This window comes from Zophobas morio, unplaced genomic scaffold (genome assembly GCF_036711695.1).
Source record: "Zophobas morio isolate AGI-343-1 ecotype UQ-CSIRO unplaced genomic scaffold, CSIRO_AGI_Zmor_V1 ptg000081l, whole genome shotgun sequence".
Lineage (NCBI taxonomy): Eukaryota > Metazoa > Arthropoda > Insecta > Coleoptera > Tenebrionidae > Zophobas > Zophobas morio.
Window position 1 is genome coordinate 1,147,977 of NW_026972186.1, and position 23,663 is coordinate 1,171,639.

General features: G+C 29.7%; 1 protein-coding gene across 1 annotated transcript; it reads left to right on the forward strand.

The window, feature by feature from the left end:
* Nucleotides 1-4,466: 4,466 nt before the first annotated feature.
* Nucleotides 4,467-23,427, forward strand: LOC135144057 (uncharacterized). Its single transcript, XM_064076002.1, has 3 exons — nt 4,467-4,694; nt 22,482-22,597; nt 22,647-23,427. The coding sequence occupies exons 2-3, from the start codon at nt 22,491-22,493 to the stop codon at nt 23,317-23,319; spliced, it is 780 nt and encodes a 259-aa protein (XP_063932072.1). The 5' UTR covers nt 4,467-4,694; nt 22,482-22,490; the 3' UTR covers nt 23,320-23,427.
* Nucleotides 23,428-23,663: the final 236 nt, after the last annotated feature.

Below are 23,663 nucleotides of genomic sequence, written 5' to 3' on the forward strand. Positions count from 1 at the left end.
TTGAAAAATTTGGAAAACTTAAAATTCAGAAATGTCAAAATTTGAAAAATTAAAAACTATTGAAGAACTCAAAAATCGAAAAATTTAAAATTTATAAAATTGAAAAATTGAAAAATCCGATAATTCAAAAATCGAAAAACCGACAAATCGAAAAACCGAAACATCAAAAAATTCAAAAACTGAGACATCGAGAAACCGAAAAATCAAAAGATCGAGAAATCGAAGAGTCGAAAACTCGAGAAGTCCAAAAATCGAAAAATTGAGAAACTGATGGAAAAATCGAAAATTAAAGATGAAAGATTAAAATAGAGAAGAACTGAAAACTCGGAAAATTGAAAAATTTAGAATTTTAAAAATTGAAAGATTAAAATACCTATAGAAGAATTGACTCGAGCAATTGAAAAATCTATAATTTTAAAAATTGAAATTTAAAATATCGAAAACTTGAAAAACTGAGAGATGGAAATATAAAACAGTCGAAAAGTTAAAAAATCCAAAGCTTAAAAAACGAAAAATTGAACATCTAAAACGTAAAAAGTCGAGAAATCGAAAAATCCAGAACTCGAAAAATCGAAAAGTAGAAATATGTACTAAAAAATTCCAAAACTGAAATATCAAAAAATTGAAGAATCGGAAAACTGAAAAATCACAGAATTGAACGAGATTTCCAAACATTGGAAAACAAAAAAAAATTAAAAATTGGGAAATGAAGAAGTCAAAAAAACAAAATCGAAAAATCGCAAACATAAAAAACCGAAAAATTGAAAAATTTGGAAAACTTAAAATTCAGAAATGTCAAAATTTGAAAAATTAAAAACTATTGAAGAACTCAAAAATCGAAAAATTTAAAATTTATAATATTGAAAAATTGAAAAATCCGATAATTCAAAAATCGAAAAACCGACAAATCGAAAAATCGAAACATCAAAAAATTCAAAAACTGAGACAACGAGAAACCGAAAAATCAAAAGATGGAGAAATCGAGGAGTCGAAAACTCGAGAAGTCCAAAAATCGAAAAATTGAGAAACTGATCGAAAAATCGAAAAGTTAAAGATGAAAGATTAAAATAGAGAAGAACTGAAAACTTGGAAAATTGAAAATTCTAGAATTTTAACAATTGAAAAATTAAAATAGCGAAAACTTGAAAAACTGAGAAATCGAAATATAAAACAGTGGAAGAATTAAAATACTGGAAAATCATAAAAAAGAAAGAAATATCCAAAAATTGAGAAATTAAAAAATTGGAAAATTGAGTAATCGAAAAACCAAAAAAGCAAAGTCGAAAAATCGGAGAATTGAAGAACTGAAAAATCGAAAGTTCAAGAAGTCGAGAAATGGGAAAATCAAAAATAGATTAATTGAGAAATCGGAAAACTGGAACCTTAGCAACGTCGAAATTTGAAAAACCAAATAATTGAGTAATCGAAAAACCTAAAATATAAAACATTGAACAATTAAAACTGAAAAATCTACAAATCTAGAAATCGAATCTTCAGAATTTAAAAAAAGTGAAAAATCGAAAAATCGAAACATCAAAAAATTCAAAACGTGAAAAATCGAAATATCTGAATTCGGTAAATCGAGAAATCAAAAAATTGAAAAATCGAGAAATTTTCAGAAAGAAAAATTGGAAAAATCGAAAATTTAAAAATTCGGAACATTGAAAAATTGAAATATAGAAGAAGTGAAAACTCGAGTTATCGAAAGACCTAGAGTTTTAAAAATTCAAAAATTAAAACATCGAAAATTTGATCAATTGAGAAATCGAAGTATAAAACAGCTGAAAAATTTTGGATTGGGCGTGTCGAGATCTACGTCCCTGAATTTTTTCATAATTTTTAGACAACTTTTTGAAAATTGAAATTTTTTAACGGTCCCCCCTTCTAAAAAATAAAGTTTTACGAAAAATTGTAAATCCAAAAAGTAAAAAATCCAGGAGTCCAAGAATCGAAATATTGAAAAATTCCAAAACTGAAAGGAATATCCTAAAAATTGAGAAATTAAAAAATTGGTGACGTGAAATATCGAAAAACTGAAGAAACAAAGTCGAAAAATCGTATGCTTAAAAAATCGAAAAATTGGAAAATGAAAAATCCCTAAAAAATCGAAAAATTGAAAAATTGAAAAAATCGAAACTTTTGGAAGTCGAGAAATGAGCAAATAAAAAATAGATTAATTGAGAAATCGGAAAAATGAAAATTCAGAAACGTCCAAATTTGTAAAATTAAAAAATATCGAAAAACTGAAAAATTGTAAAATCGAAAAATCTGAAATTTAATACATTGAAAAATTGAAATATCCTAAAATTGAAAAATGGAGAAATCGAAACATCAGAAAAACAAAAATTCGGAAATCTAAAATTTAAAAATGGAGAAACTGAAAAATCAACAAATGGAGAAATCGAAACATCAAAAAATTCAAAAACTGGGACATCGAGAAATCGAAAAGTTAAACAGAAAAAAATTGACAAATCGAGAGATTGAACAATCAAAACATTGAAACATGCGAATCTCGATAAATCGAGATCTCAAGAAATTAAAATATCGAAAACTTGAAAAACTGAAAAATCGGAAAATCCGTAAGTCGAAGAATTAAAATACTGGAAAAACCTAAAAATGAAAGAAGTATCCAAAAATTGAGAAATAAAAAAATTGTAAAATTGAGAAATCGAAAAACCAAAAAAGCAAAGTCGAAAAATCGGAGAACTGAAGAAGTCAAAAATCGAAATTTAGAGAAGTCGAGAAATGGGAAAATCAAAAATAGATTATTTGATAACAGTTAAAAGATTGCAAAATTGAAAAATCGAGAAATCCAGAAATAATAAAAATTCGAAAATCTAAAATTTAAAAATCGAAGAACTGAAATCGAAACATCGAAAAATTCAAAAGTAAGACATCTAGAAATCGAAAAATAAGAAAATCGAGAAATGGAGGAATGGAAAGCCGAGAAGAAAGGTTAAAAAATTCGATAAATCGAGAAGACCTAGAATTTTAAAAATTCAAAAATTAAAATATCGAGAAGTTGATCAATTGAAAAATCGAAGTGTAAAACAGTCGAAAAATTGAAAAATTTCAGTTTAACGAAAAATCGAAAATCCAGGAGTCCAAAAATCGAAAAATGATGCCACTTACGAAAGTGTGCGAAACGTTGAGCCCAAAAACTCTTTTATAAAAAAATGGTGGAGGCGCCGAGAATAAATTCGCCTTTTTTTCTCCCTCATTTCAACAGATATTTCCAAAACTAAGCACAGATTCGCTATTTTTCGTCCCAAAAATAACCTCTGATTTGTGAAAATTTTCGAATGAGTTTTTGATCGATCTGGTAGTTTATATATTCGAGTCCATTCCTTTTAATACAAACACACAAAGAACACAGCACCCAATTTTCCTGGTAGGTAACAATACGTACAAAAGTTTGCATATACGAGTAGTTTCCGGAGTTACACTGATCGATATTCCCATACCCATATCTTTTGTAAAAAAGTAATAGATACGACTTCGACTACATTTCAGGCCAAGGACGCAAATTCGCAAATAATTCGAAACGCGGTTAGCCGAAAATTTCTTCCCCAACTGTCTTTATCTACAAATAGTTCGCCATTGTTCCAGCAGCAACAAATAATTATCGTACGAATTAAAAGCGATTTCCCCGCAGCCAGCAACCTAACACCGCGTGGTACCTGCCAAATCGGGCCCAAAACGGCACAATTAGTGCTTCAGACATCTAATTTACTAGTTATTTTAGAATTATGTCCTGACATCCCGGCTTTATTCCTGCAAAAACGCAATCTCGTTCGTACGGCTATAATTTACACAGCACGAATGCGCTGCGGCCGGACGAAGGAAAAGGATAACGGATATCGGGGTTGTTTATCAATTTGTAAGGTGGCAGCGCGTGGTTGTTACTTATAGTCGGCCCTCTAATCACTCGATTATGAGCCTTGGGAAAAAACAAGTGCACCGTATCGGGGAACAGATAAGCGCGCGGGGCATGACCGCCCCCACTTTGGCCGGGAATGGGTTGCCTAGGTCGGGTTGATTTAGGCTAAATGGGCCGCGGGCTGGGTTATTGTTTGTCAACAAGCGGGCTCGTGCTGAAAAACTCGCGTGATGGGACGAATTATGGGCCAGAAGTTGCCTTTTCGTACTCCATAAACGGCGATTATTTATCGGGGGAGTCCGGCGCGGAGACAGTGATTTGCGGATTAGACTAATCGCGGGAGAAATTTTCTTCGGTTTTTGAGTCCGTCTAAAGGGCTAATTATACCGTCCGGGTACCACGCGGTGTAAGGCTGGCGGCTGGTCCGGAAGTCGGCTTTTAATTCGTCGCGATCCATCATCGTTGATCGAGCAATCGAGGCGGCATTAAAAATTGCGCCGCACCGGAAATTGGCGAGTTTTTCGCTCGCTTCCGCTGCACCACCGCCAACTTAATAATTGGGGAAGAAGTGACGTGCGTTCTTTTTCTCTGCACGCAACACCGTAATGTAACTGGCAGGCTTCAGTGTTGGCTGGGTTGCGTGCTCGGTAATAAGTAGGCGCTTTTTGAAACCGATACCGGACGATTTACACGGGATTTAGACACCGATGGCTGAAGAAGAAGAGGAATTGCTGTGTTAGTCGTGGGGGTATTGATAAAGCGGGATGTGCCGGCTGTGAGGGTATGTGACGAGAGGAGGAGGGAGGTTTGACAGGTAATTGACACGTAGGAGTCTAGTTTTTAATTTAGGAGCTTGCGGAGAGTGACAAGTGCGTTAGTGAGGTTTTCTATGAAGTAGGCAACCAACAATACTAATTTTAATTACGAAGGTTGTGGTTAATTCGCACCGCCTGAGTTTTCTGCTTCAAATTAGGCTTATTATTTTTGAATAACTTCCTAATAGTTGACTCTGCTTTAGAAAACCTTGAAAACAACAGCAGTTTGCCATAAATCAAGTTTTTTTTTGTACTAACTTGCGAAAACTAACCACATTAAGATAAAAATAATAATAAATCTTTGTCGAAAGTAAATTATACTACGGAGAATTGTCCCCACGTCACGGCAGACTGCTGTGGAATTTTTATTATAAACAAATAATCACCAATACACAATTCGTTGTTATGTTTAATTTTCAGTTTTTATGTTGTTATCAATTTCGGTTTTAGTTTCAGCATTCATTGAAGACAGTTACCAGATTAATTAATTATAACAGTTCACTCAGCTTTAAGTTCTTTTTTCTTCACGAGTGTGAACAAATTCATCGGACTTTCATGTTTTCTAGATGTGTCACAAGTCCTAGAATACGAAAAAATAGATCTCCCGTTTCCGTCTGTCTGTCTGTATGTCCCCCGTCTGTGTATTTTTATTAGGTAGAGAGTATCCGAAACTACCGAACCGATTGTTGTCAAATTTTATGTGTATATTAGGAATATCACGTATATGGTAAAACGCTAGCCAAAACTTGTCTGATTATCCCCACTAACAATGGAATGATGTCATCTTCAAAATTTACATTAATAAATGTTTTTTAAATATTCCAGTTTTTGTTTCAATTTTTCGATGGTTTGATTTCTCAATTTTTCGATTTTTGCATTTCAGCTTTTGGATTTTTCAATATTTCGATTCTTCAATTTTTTTCATTTTTGGGCTCTTCGATATCTCAATTTTCCTACTTTCAATTTCTCATTTTTCGTTGTTTCAGTTTTTCGATTTTTCAATTTTTCGGTATTTCAGTTTTTGGGATTTTTCAATTTTTCGAAAATTCGATTTTTCAATATGTCGTGAGTGCAATTTTGGGATTTTTCAATATTTGGATTTTTCGACTTTTCGATTTTCCGTTCTTTCAGTTTTTTTTCTTCAGTTTTTCGGTTTTTGGATTTCTCAACTTCTCGATTAATGGATTTTTTGACCTTCCGATTTCTCGATTTTTTGAGCTTCTCAATTTTTTGATTTTGCCATTTCTCGATTTCTCGAATTTTCACTGTTTCGATTTCTCGATTTTTCGGTTTTTCAGTTTTTCATTTTTTATGTTTCAATGTTTCAGTTTTTCAGATTTTCAATTCTCCAATTTCTCTTCCATTTTTCAATTTGGGTATTTTCGATATTTCTCAACTTCTCGATTTTTTACTTTTTCGATTTTTTGATTATTTGATGTCTCGATTTCTCGATTTTTCAATTCTTCGATTTTTTAAATTTTAGATTTTCGATTTCTAGATTTTTCGTTTTTTTAATTTTTCGATTTATCAATGTTTCAGTTTTTATGGTTCAATTTTCCGATGTTTTGATTTCTCAATTTTTCGATTTTTAAAATTTTCGATTTTTCAGTATTTCCACTCCTCAATTTTTCGTTGTTTCACTTCCGGGATTTTTCAGTTTTTCGATTTCTCAATTTTTCAGTAGTCAGTTTTGGGATTTTTCAGTTTTTCTATTCTTCAGTTTTTCAATTTTTCATTATTTCAATTTTGGAATCTTTCAGTATGTATTTGGATTTTTCACTTTTTTTATTTTTTTTTTTCTTCAATTTTTCGGTTTTTTTATTTCTCAACTTCTCTATGAATGGATTTTTGAACTTTCTGATTTCCCGATTTTTTCAGCTTTTCAATTTTTTGATTTTGCCATTTCTGTATTACTCGACTTTTGGATGTTTCGATTTCTCGATTTTCCAATTTTTCAGTTTTTCATTTTTTATGTGTCAACGTTTCAATTTTTCAAATTTTCGATTCTTCGATTTCTCTTCGATTTTTCAATTTTTCCACTTTTCGATTTCTCAATTTTCCGATGTTTTGATTTCCCAGTTTTTCGATTTTTTAAGTTTTCGATTTTTCAATTTTTCCAATCCTCAGTTTTTCGTTGTTTCAATTCTGGAATTTTTCAGTTTTTCGGTTTCTCAATTTTTCAGTTAATCAGTTTTGGGATTTTTCAGTTTTTCTATTCTTCAAGTTTTCTTCAATTTTTCCTGATTTCAGTTTTGGGATTTTTCAATATTTGGATTTTTCACTTTTTTTATTTTTCGACTTTTCGATTTTTCGATTACTTGATTTTCCAAATTTTGATTCCTCATTTTTCGTTATTTGAGTTTTGGGAATTTTCAGTTTTTTGTTTCTTCCATTTTTCGATTTTTCAATTTTTCGATTTTTGGATTTCTCAATTTCTCAAAAATCTCGATTAATGGATTTTTTGATTTTCCGATTTCTCGATTTTTCGATTTTTCAGTTTTTCATTTTTTAAATTTCAATGTTTCAAGTTTTCAGATTTTTGATTCTCCAGTTTCTCTTCGATTTTTCAGTGTTTGGAAATTTTAGATCTGGAAATTTTCGATATTTCCATTCTTAAATTTTTCGGTTTTTCGACTTTTCGATTTTTCGGTTTCTCAATTTTTCGATATTTTACTTTTTCGATTTTTCGATTATTTGATGTTTCGATTTCTCGATTTTTCAGTTCTTCGATTTTTCGGCATCTCAATTTTTCGATTTCTAAAATTTTAGATTTCCTGATTTTTTGATTTTCGATTTCGATTTCTTAGATTTTTCAATTTTTCAATTTTAGGAACTTCAAATTTTAGATTTTATTTTTGATGTTTCAATTTTCGGTTTTTCGACTTTTTAAATTTTAAAATTTTCGATTTTTTGATTAATCGAATTGTTTTAAGCTTACATTTTTCAATTTTTAATTTTTCGATTTTACTATTTTTTGATTTTGGGCGTTTCGATTTCCCGACTTTTCGATTTCTCGACCATTTGATGTTTTGATGTTTCAATTTTTCAGTTTTTTCGTCTTTTTGATTATCCCATGTTTGGATTTTCCAATTTTTCGATTCTTCAAATTTTTTGGTTTTTCAGTTTTTCATTTTTTTCAATTTTATATTTTGCTTTTTTGCCGATTTTTTATATTTTTTGTTTCAATTATTCGATTTTTCGATTTCTCAACTTCTCCATTAATGGATTTTTTAACTTTATGATTTCCCGATTTCTCGGCTTTTAAATTTTTTGATTTTACCATTTCTCGATTTTTCGATTTTTCAATTTTTCATTTTTCATGTTTCGATTTTCCAATTTTTCAATTTTTTGATTTTTTTGTGGTTTCGTTTTCTCGATTTTTCGATATTTAAATTTCCCGATTCTTTAAATTTTAGATTTTAAAATTTTTTTGATGTTTCGATTTTTCAGTTTTTCGATTTTTCGTTTTTCGATTATCTATTTTTTCAAGTTTAAAATTTTTAAGTTTTAATTTCTCGACTTTTGGATTTCTCAACTATTTGATATTTCGATGTTTCAGTTTTTCAAGTTTTCGATTCTCGAATTTTTCTTCGATTTTTCAATTTTTCGATTTACGATTTTTCAACTTTTCGATTTTTTACTTTTTTGATTTTTCCATTTCTCGATTTTTCAATTCTTCAATTATTCGATATTTAAATTTTCCGATTTTTTTAACTTTTAGATTTTCATTTTCTGGATTTTTCAGTTTTTCGATATTTTAATTTTTCAGTTTTTTAAATTTTAAATTTTTCGATTTTTGGATGTTTCTACTGCTCGATCTTTGGATTTTTCGATTTTCCAGATTCGATTTTTAAGTTTTACAATTTTTAAACATTTTATTTTTTGATTTCTCGATTTATGTTTAAATTTTTCCAGGTTTTCGATTCTCCAATTTCTCTTCGATTATTCAATTTTTCGAATTTTCGACTTTTCGAATTTTCAATTTTTCAATTTCTCGACTTTTTACGTTTTCGATTTTTCGATTTTTGTTTCGTTTTCTCGATTTTTGGATAGGTATTTAAATTTTTGGATTTTTGAAATTTTGGATTTTTGGATTTCTGGATTTTTCGATTTATGACTTTTTCGATTTCTCTATTTTTTAGTTTTTTTCTTATTCTGGTGTATCATTTTTTTAAATTTCATATTTTGCCTTTTTCCCGATTCTTGCATTTTTTAAAGTTTCAATTTTTCGAATTTTCAATATCTCGACTTCTCGACGTTGCAATTTTTCGATTTCTCAATTATCCAACATCTTAATTTCGAAAAATTTTCATTTTCGGGATTTTTTCAGTTTTTCGATATTTTAATTTTTCAGTTTTTTGAATTTTAAATTTTTCGATTTTTGGATGTTTCTACTGCTCGATCTTTGGATTTTTCGATTTTCCAGATTCAATTTTCCGATTTTACAGTATTTAAACATTTTATTTTTTGATTTCTCGATTTATATTAAAATTTTTCCAGGTTTTCGATTCTCCAATTTCTCCTCGATTATTCAATGTTTCGAATTTTGAACTTTTCGATTTCGATTTTTCGATTCTTCAATTTTTCGATTTTTCAACTTTTCGAATTTTCAATTTTTCAATTTCTCGACTTTTTACGTTTTCGATTTTTCGATTTTTGTTTCGTTTTCTCGATTTTTGGATAGGTATTTAAATTTTTGGATTTTTGAAATTTTGGATTTTTCGATTTATGACTTTTTCGATTTCTCTATTTTTTAGTTTTTTTCTTATTCTGATGTATCATTTTTTTAAATTTCATATTTTGCCTTTTTCCCGATTCTTGCATTTTTTAATGTTTCAATTTTTCGAATTTTCAATATCTCGACTTCTCGACGTTGCAATTTTTCGATTTCTCAATTATCCAACATCTTAATTTTGAAAAATTTTCATTTTCGGGATTTTTTCAGTTTTTCGATATTTTAATTTTTCAGTTTTTTGAATTTTAAATTTTTCGATTTTTGGATGTTTCTACTGCTCGATCTTTCGATTTTTCGATTTTCCAGATTCGATTTTCCGATTTTACAGTATTTAAACATTTTATTTTTTGATTTCTCGATTTATGTTTAAATTTTTCCAGGTTTTCGATTCTCCAATTTCTCTTCGATTATTCAATTTTTCGAATTTTGAACTTTTCGATTTCGATTTTTCGATTCTTCAATTTTTGGATTTTTCGACTTTTTGAATTTTCAATTTTTCAATTTCTCGACTTTTTACGTTTTCGCTTTTTCGATTTTTGTTTCGTTTTCTCTATTTTTGGATAGGTATTTAAATTTTTGGATTTTTGAAATTTTGGATTTTTGGATTTCTGGATTTTTGGATTTCTGGATTTTTCGATTTATGAGTTCTTCGATTTCCCTATTTTTTAGTTTTTTTCTTATTCTGATGTCTCATTTTTTTAAATTTCATATTTTGCCTTTTTCCCGATTCTTGCATTTTTTAATGTTTCAATTTTTCGAATTTTCAATATCTCGACTTCTCGACGTTGCAATTTTTCGATTTCTCAATTATACATCTTAATTTTGGAAAATTTTCATTTTCGGGATTTTTTCAGTTTTTCGATATTTTAATTTTTCAGGTTTTTAAATTTTAAAGTTTTCTATTTTTGGATGTTTCTACTGCTCGACCTTTGGATTTTTCGATTTTCCAGATTCGATTTTCCGGTTTTACAATTTTTAAACATTTTATTTTTTGATTTATCGATTTATATTTAAATTTTTCCAGGTTTTCGATTCTCCAATTTCTCCTCGATTATTCAATTTTTCGAATTTTGAACTTTTCGATTTCGATTTTTCGATTCTTCAATTTTTGGATTTTTCGACTTTTCGAATTTTCAATTTTTCAATTTCTCGACTTTTTACGTTTTCGCTTATTCGATTTTTGTTTCGTTTTCTCGATTTTTGGATAGGTATTTAAATTTTTGGATTTTTGAAATTTTGGATTTTTGGATTTCTGGATTTTTCGATTTATGACTTTTTCGATTTCTCTATTTTTTAGTTTTTTTCTTATTCTGATGTATCATTTTTTTAAATTTCATATTTTGCCTTTTTCCCGATTCTTGCATTTTTTAATGTTTCAATTTTTCGAATTTTCAATATCTCCACTTCTCGACGTTGCAATTTTTCGATTTCTCAATTATCCAACATCTTAATTTTGGAAAATTTTCATTTTCGGGATTTTTTCAGTTTTTCGATATTTTAATTTTTCAGTTTTTTGAATTTTAAATTTTTCGATTTTTGGATGTTTCTACTGCTCGATCTTTGGATTTTTCGATTTTCCAGATTCGATTTTCCGGTTTTACAATATTTAACCATTTTATTTTTTGATTTCTCGATTTATGATTAAATTTTTCCGGGATTTCGATTCTCCAATTTCTCTTCGATTATTCAATTTTTCGAATTTTGAACTTTTCGATTTCGATTTTTCGATTCTTCAATTTTTCGATTTTTCGACTTTTCGAATTTTCAATTTTTCAATTTCTCGACTTTTTACGTTTTCGATTTTTCGATTTTTGTTTCGTTTTCTCGATTTTTGGATAGGTATTTAAATTTTTGGATTTTTGAAATTTTGGATTTTTGGATTTCTGGATTTTTCGATTTATGACTTTTTCGATTTCTCTATTTTTTAGTTTTTTTCTTATTCTGATGTATCATTTTTTTAAATTTCATATTTTGCCTTTTTCCCAATTCTTGCATTTTTTAATGTTTCAATTTTTCGAATTTTCAATATCTCGACTTCTCGACGTTGCAATTTTTCGATTTCTCAATTATCCAACATCTTAATTTTGAAAAATTTTCATTTTCGGGATTTTTTCAGTTTTTCGATATTTTAATTTTTCAGTTTTTTGAATTTTAAATTTTTCGATTTTTAGGTGTTTCTACTGCTCCATCTTTGGATTTTTCGATTTTCCAGATTCAATTTTCCGATTTTACAGTATTTAAACATTTTATTTTTTGATTTCTCGATTTATATTAAAATTTTTCCAGGTTTTCGATTCTCCAATTTCTCCTCGATTATTCAATGTTTCGAATTTTGAACTTTTCGATTTCGATTTTTCGATTCTTCAATTTTTCGATTTTTCAACTTTTCGAATTTTCAATTTTTCAATTTCTCGACTTTTTACGTTTTCGATTTTTCGATTTTTGTTTCGTTTTCTCGATTTTTGGATAGGTATTTAAATTTTTGGATTTTTGAAATTTTGGATTTTTCGATTTATGACTTTTTCGATTTCTCTATTTTTTAGTTTTTTTCTTATTCTGATGTATCATTTTTTTAAATTTCATATTTTGCCTTTTTCCCGATTCTTGCATTTTTTAATGTTTCAATTTTTCGAATTTTCAATATCTCGACTTCTCGACGTTGCAATTTTTCGATTTCTCAATTATCCAACATCTTAATTTTGAAAAATTTTCATTTTCGGGATTTTTTCAGTTTTTCGATATTTTAATTTTTCAGTTTTTTGAATTTTAAATTTTTCGATTTTTGGATGTTTCTACTGCTCGATCTTTCGATTTTTCGATTTTCCAGATTCGATTTTCCGATTTTACAGTATTTAAACATTTTATTTTTTGATTTCTCGATTTATGTTTAAATTTTTCCAGGTTTTCGATTCTCCAATTTCTCTTCGATTATTCAATTTTTCGAATTTTGAACTTTTCGATTTCGATTTTTCGATTCTTCAATTTTTGGATTTTTCGACTTTTTGAATTTTCAATTTTTCAATTTCTCGACTTTTTACGTTTTCGCTTTTTCGATTTTTGTTTCGTTTTCTCTATTTTTGGATAGGTATTTAAATTTTTGGATTTTTGAAATTTTGGATTTTTGGATTTCTGGATTTTTGGATTTCTGGATTTTTCGATTTATGAGTTCTTCGATTTCCCTATTTTTTAGTTTTTTTCTTATTCTGATGTCTCATTTTTTTAAATTTCATATTTTGCCTTTTTCCCGATTCTTGCATTTTTTAATGTTTCAATTTTTCGAATTTTCAATATCTCGACTTCTCGACGTTGCAATTTTTCGATTTCTCAATTATACATCTTAATTTTGGAAAATTTTCATTTTCGGGATTTTTTCAGTTTTTCGATATTTTAATTTTTCAGGTTTTTAAATTTTAAAGTTTTCTATTTTTGGATGTTTCTACTGCTCGACCTTTGGATTTTTCGATTTTCCAGATTCGATTTTCCGGTTTTACAATTTTTAAACATTTTATTTTTTGATTTATCGATTTATATTTAAATTTTTCCAGGTTTTCGATTCTCCAATTTCTCCTCGATTATTCAATTTTTCGAATTTTGAACTTTTCGATTTCGATTTTTCGATTCTTCAATTTTTGGATTTTTCGACTTTTCGAATTTTCAATTTTTCAATTTCTCGACTTTTTACGTTTTCGCTTATTCGATTTTTGTTTCGTTTTCTCGATTTTTGGATAGGTATTTAAATTTTTGGATTTTTGAAATTTTGGATTTTTGGATTTCTGGATTTTTCGATTTATGACTTTTTCGATTTCTCTATTTTTTAGTTTTTTTCTTATTCTGATGTATCATTTTTTTAAATTTCATATTTTGCCTTTTTCCCGATTCTTGCATTTTTTAATGTTTCAATTTTTCGAATTTTCAATATCTCCACTTCTCGACGTTGCAATTTTTCGATTTCTCAATTATCCAACATCTTAATTTTGGAAAATTTTCATTTTCGGGATTTTTTCAGTTTTTCGATATTTTAATTTTTCAGTTTTTTGAATTTTAAATTTTTCGATTTTTGGATGTTTCTACTGCTCGATCTTTGGATTTTTCGATTTTCCAGATTCGATTTTCCGGTTTTACAATATTTAACCATTTTATTTTTTGATTTCTCGATTTATGATTAAATTTTTCCGGGATTTCGATTCTCCAATTTCTCTTCGATTATTCAATTTTTCGAATTTTGAACTTTTCGATTTCGATTTTTCGATTCTTCAATTTTTCGATTTTTCGACTTTTCGAATTTTCAATTTTTCAATTTCTCGACTTTTTACGTTTTCGATTTTTCGATTTTTGTTTCGTTTTCTCGATTTTTGGATAGGTATTTAAATTTTTGGATTTTTGAAATTTTGGATTTTTGGATTTCTGGATTTTTCGATTTATGACTTTTTCGATTTCTCTATTTTTTAGTTTTTTTCTTATTCTGATGTATCATTTTTTTAAATTTCATATTTTGCCTTTTTCCCAATTCTTGCATTTTTTAATGTTTCAATTTTTCGAATTTTCAATATCTCGACTTCTCGACGTTGCAATTTTTCGATTTCTCAATTATCCAACATCTTAATTTTGAAAAATTTTCATTTTCGGGATTTTTTCAGTTTTTCGATATTTTAATTTTTCAGTTTTTTGAATTTTAAATTTTTCGATTTTTAGGTGTTTCTACTGCTCCATCTTTGGATTTTTCGATTTTCCAGATTCAATTTTCCGATTTTACAGTATTTAAACATTTTATTTTTTGATTTCTCGATTTATATTTAAATTTTTCCAGGTTTTCGATTCTCCAATTTCTCCTCGATTATTCAATTTTTCGAATTTTGAACTTTTCGATTTCGATTTTTCGATTCTTCAATTTTTCGACTTTTCGAATTTTCAATTTTTCAATTTCTCGACTTTTTACGTTTTCGATTTTTCAATTTTTGTTTCGTTTTCTCGATTTTTGGATAGGTATTTAAATTTTTGGATTTTTGAAATTTTGGATTTTTGAAATTTTGGATTTTTGGATTTCTGGATTTCTCGATTTATGACTTTTTCGATTTCTCTATTTTTTAGTTTTTTTCTTATTCTGACGTCTCATTTTTTTAAATTTCATATTTTACTTTTTTCCCGATTCTTACATTTTTTAATGTTTCAATTTTTCGAATTTTCAATATCTCCACTTCTCGACGTTGCAATTTTTCGATTTCTCAATTATACAACATCTTAATTTTGGAAAATTTTCATTTTCGGGATTTTTTCAGTTTTTCGATATTTTAATTTTTCAGGTTTTTAAATTTTAAATTTTTCGATTTTTGGATGTTTCTACTGCTCGATCTTTGGATTTTTCGATTTTCCAGATTCGATTTTCCGGTTTTACAATATTTAACCATTTTATTTTTTGATTTCTCGATTTATGATTAAATTTTTCCAGGATTTCGATTCTCCAATTTCTCTTCGATTCTTCAATTTTTCGATTTTTCGACTTTTCGAATTTTCAATTTTTCAATTTCTCGACTTTTTACGTTTTCGATTTTTCGATTTTTGTTTCGTTTTCTCGATTTTTGGATAGGTATTTAAATTTTTGGATTTTTGGAATTTTGGATTTTTGGATTTCTGGATTTTTCGATTTATGACTTTTTCGATTTCTCTATTTTTTAGTTTTTTTCTTATTCTGATGTATCATTTTTTTAAATTTCATATTTTGCCTTTTTCCCGATTCTTGCATTTTTTAATGTTTCAATTTTTCGAATTTTCAATATCTCGACTTCTCGACGTTGCAATTTTTCGATTTCTCAATTATCCAACATCTTAATTTTGAAAAATTTTCATTTTCGGGATTTTTTCAGTTTTTCGATATTTTAATTTTTCAGTTTTTTGAATTTTAAATTTTTCGATTTTTAGGTGTTTCTACTGCTCCATCTTTGGATTTTTCGATTTTCCAGATTCAATTTTCCGATTTTACAGTATTTAAACATTTTATTTTTTGATTTCTCGATTTATATTTAAATTTTTCCAGGTTTTCGATTCTCCAATTTCTCCTCGATTATTCAATTTTTCGAATTTTGAACTTTTCGATTTCGATTTTTCGATTCTTCAATTTTTCGACTTTTCGAATTTTCAATTTTTCAATTTCTCGACTTTTTACGTTTTCGATTTTTGTTTCGTTTTCTCGATTTTTGGATAGGTATTTAAATTTTTGGATTTTTGAAATTTTGGATTTTTGGATTTCTGGATTTCTCGATTTATGAGTTCTTCGATTTCCCTATTTTTCAGTTTTTTTCTTATTCTGATGTCTCATTTTTTTTAAATTTCATATTTTGCTTTTTTCCCGATTCTTACATTTTTTAATGTTTCAATTTTTCGAATTTTCAATTTCTCGACGTTGCAATTTTTCGATTTCTCAATTATTCAACATCTTAATTTTGGAAAATTTTCATTTTCTGGATTTTTCAGTTTTTCGATATTTTAATTTCTCAATTTTTTGATTTTTTGATGTTTCCACCGCTCCACTTTTCGAGTTTTCGACTTTCCAAATTTCGATTTTTCGGTTTTACAATTCTTCAGTTTTCCAATTTCTCGATTTTTCAATTTTCATGTTTCAATGTTTTAGTGTTTCAATTTTTCAGGTCCTCGATTCTCCAAGTTTTCTTTGATTTTTCGACTTTTTGATTTCTCGATTTTCTATTTTTCGATTTTTGGATAGGTATTTAAATTTTTGGATTTTTGAAATTTTGGATTTTTGGATTTCTGGATTTTTCGATTTATGAGTTCTTCGATTTCCCTATTTTTTAGTTTTTTTCTTATTCTGACGTCTCATTTTTTTAAATTTCATATTTTACTTTTTTCCCGATTCTTACATTTTTTAATGTTTCAATTTTTCGAATTTTCAATATCTCGACTTCTCGACGTTGCAATTTTTCGATTTCTCAATTATACAACATCTTAATTTTGGAAAATTTTCATTTTCGGGATTTTTTCAGTTTTTCGATATTTTAATTTTTCAGGTTTTTAAATTTTAAATTTTTCGAGTTTTGGATGTTTCTACTGCTCGACCTTTGGATTTTTCGATTTTCCGGTTTTACAATTTTTAAACATTTTATTTTTTGATTTATCGATTTATGTTTAAATTTTTCCAGGTTTTCGATTTTCCGATTTCTCTTCGATTATTAAATTTTTCGAATTTTGAACTTTTCTATTCTTCAATTTTTCGATTTTTCGATTTTTCGAATTTTCAATTTTTCAATTTCTCGACTTTACGTTTTCGATTTTTCGATTTTTGTTTCGTTTTCTCGATTTTTGGATAGGTATTTAAATTTTTGGATTTTTGAAATTTTGGATTTTTGGATTTCTGGATTTTTCGATTTATGAGTTCTTCGATTTCCCTATTTTTTAGTTTTTTTCTTATTCTGATGTCTAATTTTTTTAAATTTCATATTTTGCTTTTTCCCGCTTCTTACATTTTTTAATGTTTCAATTTTTCGAATTTTCAATATCTCGACTTCTCGGCGTTGCAATTTTTCGATTTCTCAATTATTCAACATCTTAATTTTGGAAAATTTTTATTTTCTGGATTTTTCAGTTTTTCGATATTTTAATTTTTCAATTTTTTGATTTTTTGATTTTTTGATGTTTCCATTGCACCACCTTTCGAGTTTTCCACTTTCCAGATTTCGATTTTTCGGTTTTACAATTCTTCAGTTTTCCAATTTCTCGATATTTCGATTTTCATGTTTCAATATTTTAGGTTCCAATTTTTTAGATCCCCGATTCTCCAAGTTTTCTTTGATTTTTCGCTTTTTCAATTTCCCGATTTTTTACTATTTTGATTTTTGATTTTTCGATTTTCTATTTTTCGATTTTTCGATGTTTAAATTTTTTGATTTCTTAAATTTTAGACTTTTGGATTTCTCGATATTTCGATTTTTCAATTTTTTATAAAATTTTTAAATTTTTTGAGTTCTCGATTTTTCAATTTTTGGATTTGCCGCTTTTTCGATCTGTGGATAATGTTTAGATGTTTCCATTTTTCAATTTTTCGATTTTTCGATTAGCCAATTATGCGATGTTTCGATTTTTCAATTTTTCTGTTTCCCAATTTTTCAACAGATTTGAGATTCTTTATTTTTTTTATCTCTCCATTTTTGGTTTTTTGTTAATTTTAAATTTTGATTTTTTTCAATTTCACATTTCATTGATGTTTTGATTTCCCGATTTAAAAATTTTTTAATGTTTCAATTTTTCGACTCTTCGGTTTTTCTATTGTTCAAAATTTTTGAACGTTGAGATTTTTCAATTTCTCAATTATTCAACATTTCAATTTTGGGATTTTTTTATTTTCTATATAGAAATAATATAATAATCACCTACAATTCAATAAAATGGCGTTAAAGATATCAAATAAGTATATTTCTAATTTTAGTTTTATCTCCGGAATTCATTGAAAGTTTTCTTCGATTTCGGATTCAGCTGCGATTCAATCGTACATTTCGATAAAAAATCGTAATTGCAACCAGCCATTAATTGACCAATCAAAATCGTCGCACTAAAACGCACCACTCCGCTGAAACCCCACATCCAAACTTTACCTTCCACCGCCAACTTCCCCGAGGAAGTTAAAAACGACCTAAAAATAACTTTTCTCTTTTATTTTCTCCTCTCCGCTCTCTCGGAAACAATTCCTTTCAACTTCGCGTGCAAGCTCCCAGTGCATCGAATCGTCAACGTCATTCACTCGAAAAACTTGCAAAACCATTAACAAAGCAGTGACAAGTCTTTTATTCTCGATGCATGTGGGAGGGACCTCGTGTTATTCCGACATCTGAACGACAATAAAGAGGAAACGGACAATAACAAAAATCGGCCTTTGTGTCGGTATTTTTGCGAAAAACACCGCGCCAGATATTGCATATAAAGGTGACTGAGGACATCCGAATCGTAAATCATATTTTTTAAAACAATAAAATTTTTAATGCCTTTCTCGTCTAGACTAATCACGCCTGTTTGCGCGCTGGCCCGCAATCCCGACACGCCGAAAACACGCCGCCGACCGCATACAGGGTGTTCGCTAAATTTGACATTCATTAAAAAAAACTAAAAATTTACAAATTTACGCATGCGTGAACATGGCGCAGTCACCAGTAAGATTAAAAAATTGGTCTAAAGAGTTTAGACAGTACTTCCCTCGCTATCGGAAACTTGACGACTGCATGCCTATTGTGTTTTTTTTCTCATTACATTTTTGTAGTGCGAATTTAAAAAAAAATTGCGATGACGTCATCAACATTTTTGCAAGGACACGTATATCAGTTGGGATAGATGTAGTGTAATACTAAGAATAAAATTATTATATTCTCAAATTTTCGGGAAAATGAATTGGGTCGTTTTGAATATTGATTTGTAATAATCAATAAAATAACGAAACAATTTACTCACGTATACGTATCAGAGGCAACTGAAAATCGTGTATGTATAAACATTCTTAATTTAAGATGACAGGCGTAACAGCATACGTGAGAGTCAAACAGAGAAACTGTAAACAAAACGACCATCGGTTTTATTGCTTCGACTTCCGCTTATTATATAAAACATTGGGTTTTATTTTAATTCTTGACGGTGAAATTCACAATTGGTTGATTATAAACATGTCTATTTCACATTCGCGGAACCAAGTGAGCGCATAAAACAAATGCAGGTCTATAATGTTAAAGTCGATGTAAATAAGCGTGCAACCCTTATGTTTCAACCGAGTTTTTCCTTTAACAAATTTTGTGTCTACCAAATTGGGTTGGTTGGGGTGTAATACTAATAATAAGTGTTGCCTTTAATTTAATCAATAAAATAAATTGACTTCATTAATTTTTTTGAACCACCTCTTAAGAAAATCTAAAAAATATGAATGGAATGATAAATCACAAGTACAAACTCATCACATTTTTTGCATTTTAGATAGGATTTATTCAGCAAAATTTAAGGGTGACGTCATCAATTTTTTTAGGAGGGATGAACAAATACATTTTGAACAAAAGTTTACCATACTTATAATAACTTTAAAATATTCCCAAGATTTCAAAGCATTCGGTTTTGTAGTTCCTGATTAAATCAATAAAATAAATTTACGCATTCATTAATTTTTTTGAGTCACCCTGTATATGCAAATCGAAAAAATTTGAATGGAATGATAAATCACAAGAAGAGACTCACCATATTTTGTACATTTTAGATAGGATTTATTCAGCAAAATTTTGTGGTGACATCATAAATTTTTTAGGGGGGACGACCAAATACGTTTTGATCAAAAATTTACCATGCTTATGATAATTTTAAAATATCTTCAAGATTTCGAAGCATTCGGTTTTGTAGTTCCTGAGTAAATCAGTAAAATAAATTTACGCTTTCATTTATTTTCTTGAATCACCCTGTATATGCAAATCCAAAAAATATGAATGGAGTGATAGATCACAAGTACAGACTGATCATATTTTGTACATTTTAGATATGATTTATTCGGCAAACTTTCGAGCTGACGTCACTGAAGTCGAGAAATTGTAAAATTGAAAAATCAAAAATAAAAAACGAAAAATTACAAAATGAAAACTTGAAAAATCTTAAGAACCAAAAAAGAACAATTCGAAAATCAAAAACTTAAAAATCGAAAAACTGAAAAATCGACAAATCGAAACTCCAGAATTTAAAAAAATTGAAAAATCGGATAACTGAAAAATCGAAACATCGAAAAATTGGAAAATCCAAAAATCGAAACATCGAGAAATAGAAAAAAATTAAGAAATTGATAAATTGAGAAATTGAGCAATCAAAACATCCAAACATCTGAATTCGATAAATCGAGAAATAAAAAAAAATGAAAAATTTTAATAAAGAAAAATTGAAACATCGAAAAGTTGAAAAAAAAAATCGAAGTATAAAACTGTCGAAAATTTGAGAAATCTACAGTTTAACGAAAAATTGAAAATCCAAAAAGTTAAAAAGGAGTGGAAACCCAAAAACTGCAAACTGAAAAATTTAAAAATCGGAAAATCGACGAATTGGAATCGATTGGCCTGAAAATTTGAAAAATTGAATAAACGAAAAAAAATTGTGATATAAAATCAAGAAAATGAAAAATAAAAAGTCAGGAAAAACTAAATTCCGCCCTGCAGCTCACGATTCATCACAATAGAGAAGGGGTGGGTGGGCGGGGCTTATAAATTGTCCATTTTTGCTTAATATATAAATTCTTCTTTCCCAACAAGAAATTGACAATATATTTAACTATCCTGTTGTTGAGAGAAAATTCTCTATATTAAAAAAAGCAAAAACTAAGCCCCACCCACCTACCCCGATCTCAATTATAATGAGTTTTTCGTTCGTAATCAGACGAGGGGCGGAGTTTAATTGTACCATTAATATTTCTCTAGAAAATTCTATCGTTTTGAAAACATATTTCATATGGTAACTTCTTGTATAAAGAAATGAGAATTTTGTAACTAAACTTCACCCTTCAGCTCACGATGAATAAAGCATTCATCACAATGTGTGTGGGTGGGTGGGCGGGGTTTATATTTTGTCCATTTTTGCTTAATATATGAAGTCTTCTTTTCCCAACAAGAATCTGACAATATATTTAACTATCCTGTTGTTGAGAGAAAATTTTCTATATTAAAAAATAAAGCAAAAATTAATCCCCACCCGCCCACCCCGATCTCAATTATGATGTGTTTTTCATTTCTAATTAGACCGAAGCGCAGACTTTAATTGTAAGATCAATATTTCTCTAAAAAATTCTACCATTTAAAAAACATATTTAATATGGTAACTTCTTGCAAAGAAATGACGATTTTGCAATTAAACTCCGCCCATCAGCTCACGATGAATAAAGTATTCATCACAATTGAGAAGGGGTGGGTGGGCGGGGCTTATATTTTGTCCATTTTGTCTTAATATACGAAACCTTCTTTTCCCAACAAGAAAGTGACAATATATTTAACTATCCTGTAGAAAATTCTATATATTAAAAAAAAACAAAACAAAATTAAGCCCCACCCGCCCACCCGGATCTCAATTGTAATGAATTTTTCATTCGTTGTTAGACCGAGGGGCGGAGCGTAACTGCAAAATAAATATTTCTCTATTGATTTGAATGAGTTTGTCTTCTCGAAACATTTATTATGCTCTTTATGACCTTAAAACATCTGCAAGATTTCAGAGCATTCGGTTTTGTAGTTCCTGATTAAATCAATAAAATATATTTACGCATTCATTATTTTTTTTGAGTCACCCTGTATATGCAAATCCAAAAAATATGAATGGAGTGATAGATCACAAGTACAGACTTATCATATTTTGTACATTTTAGATATGATTTATTCCACAAACTTTTGAGCTGACGTCATCAAGTTTTTGGAGGGGATAAGCAAATATTTTTTGACTAAAGATTTATGATGCTCTTTATAGCCTTAAAACATCTGCAACATTTCAAAGCATTCTGGTTAGCAGATTAAAAATTAAATTTCAAAATGTTGTTTTATAATTTTGATTTTTTTTCCAAAAATCTGGACGTTTCGGGTGAAAAGTCGATTCAGAGTTGTAAACTACATGTTGTAGGACTATGTTATTTTATACAATTGAAAACCCATTTACTATGTACAATTTTGAAGTGACGTCATCGCATTAGTGGTGGGGATGATTAGACAAATTTTGGTTAGCGTTTTACCATCTACATGATATTCTTAATATAAGTACAAAATTTCACAACAATCGGTCGAGTACTTTCGGAGATTATCTGTCTAATAAAAATCCGGGACGGCAGACGGACAGACGGACAGACGGACGGACAGACGGACGGACAGACGGACAGACGGACGGACAGACGGACAGACGGACAGACAGACGGAAATGGGAGACCTATTTCTTCGTCTTCTAGGGGTCACGAAAGATCGAGAAAACGTAAAAGTAGAGAGTCGGCCGACGGACTCGATTACAATACTTCCTTTGCTTACGCTCGGGAAGTAAAAACTATAGTCATTTTTTTTTTCGATAGGTCTCCACCATGAAGTGCACCTCCATGAAACTGTCCACCCGCCAGGACCATCCAGGCACCCATCGTGCCCTCCACAAGGAGAACCACCCAGCGTTCGCAGGTGAAAACGGCCACAGGTGCCACAGCCCCCCGTTTCCATACACTTTAACAATTTCTTGTTTGCAGCTACTCGTTTCCGTTCTCGCGCCCCAAAACCACCCCCGACACCTCCACGACGCTCACCATCACCACCATCAACCTCCCCGACAACCTCCAGTGCTTCAACACCGGTTCTTCGCTCGACAAGTGGTCCAAAAAACGCACTCGACTGAAGTCGGCCAAAATTTCCAAAACCCCGACTGAGTTCGACAAGGATTTCTGCTACGAAACCCTCGAGACTGACCTGTCTATTCTTCTGAACGACCCAGAGGACGGAGCAAGGTCTAGGTCCGGGTCTTTGGATAATCTTCACTATGAAGTGCACTCAGACATCGAGAAGTTGTTGGAGGAGACGCGCAGGAGCGTGGAGGAGGAGGACCAAGTGGGGGAGAGAAGACGCAAGAAACGAGGGAAAGGGAGGAAGAAGAAAGTGAAGATGATAAGGTTTTCGAAGACACCGAGTCCGCAGACGGAGCAAGTGATAAGAGTGGATGTGACGTCGAACGTGTCGGCGAACGACGATAGAAGAAGAACCGTGGAAATTGCGAAATTGGAGGAGGAGGAATGTGCGAAAAGGGATGAAATTGACGTGGAGAGGAAAAACCTGGAGGAAAACGCGGTGGAAATGTGTGACGAAGAGTTCATAGTTAGGTGCAGGCAATTAGCACTAAGACAAAGGAGGAGCAAGAGGCTGAGATAATTTCACCTCCAAGACAAATTAATTATTGTTATTATTCTAAGATAATTTTAATGTCCATGTTTTCCTTGTACTTATTTTTATTCTCAGAAATATAACTGATTACCCATAGTGGTTTGCAGCGCCTCTAGTGGACGCTCGGTTCGCAAAATGGCTAATCGCCGTTTTTTATCTCAATGGCAACAGTTCTCCCAGACGCCGATAATTAATTTCGTGTCGCGCTGTTGACAGTCTTCAGATTCCGTCCAGATAATGTCTGAGTATGGGAGAGGAGCGAGCGGTCATATTTTATTGTTTCGTTTCGTTGACGTAAGAGTAAAGTTTGTTGGGACCCAGTTTTTGCCGAG

Bases quoted from the DNA above. Each gene is read 5' to 3' on its own strand.
- LOC135144057 (XM_064076002.1), top strand. From the start codon at position 22,491: ATGAAGTGCACCTCCATGAAACTGTCCACCCGCCAGGACCATCCAGGC. The intron at 22,598-22,646 runs GTGCCACAGCCC...TCTTGTTTGCAG, and splicing joins GCAGGTGAAAACGGCCACAG to CTACTCGTTTCCGTTCTCGC.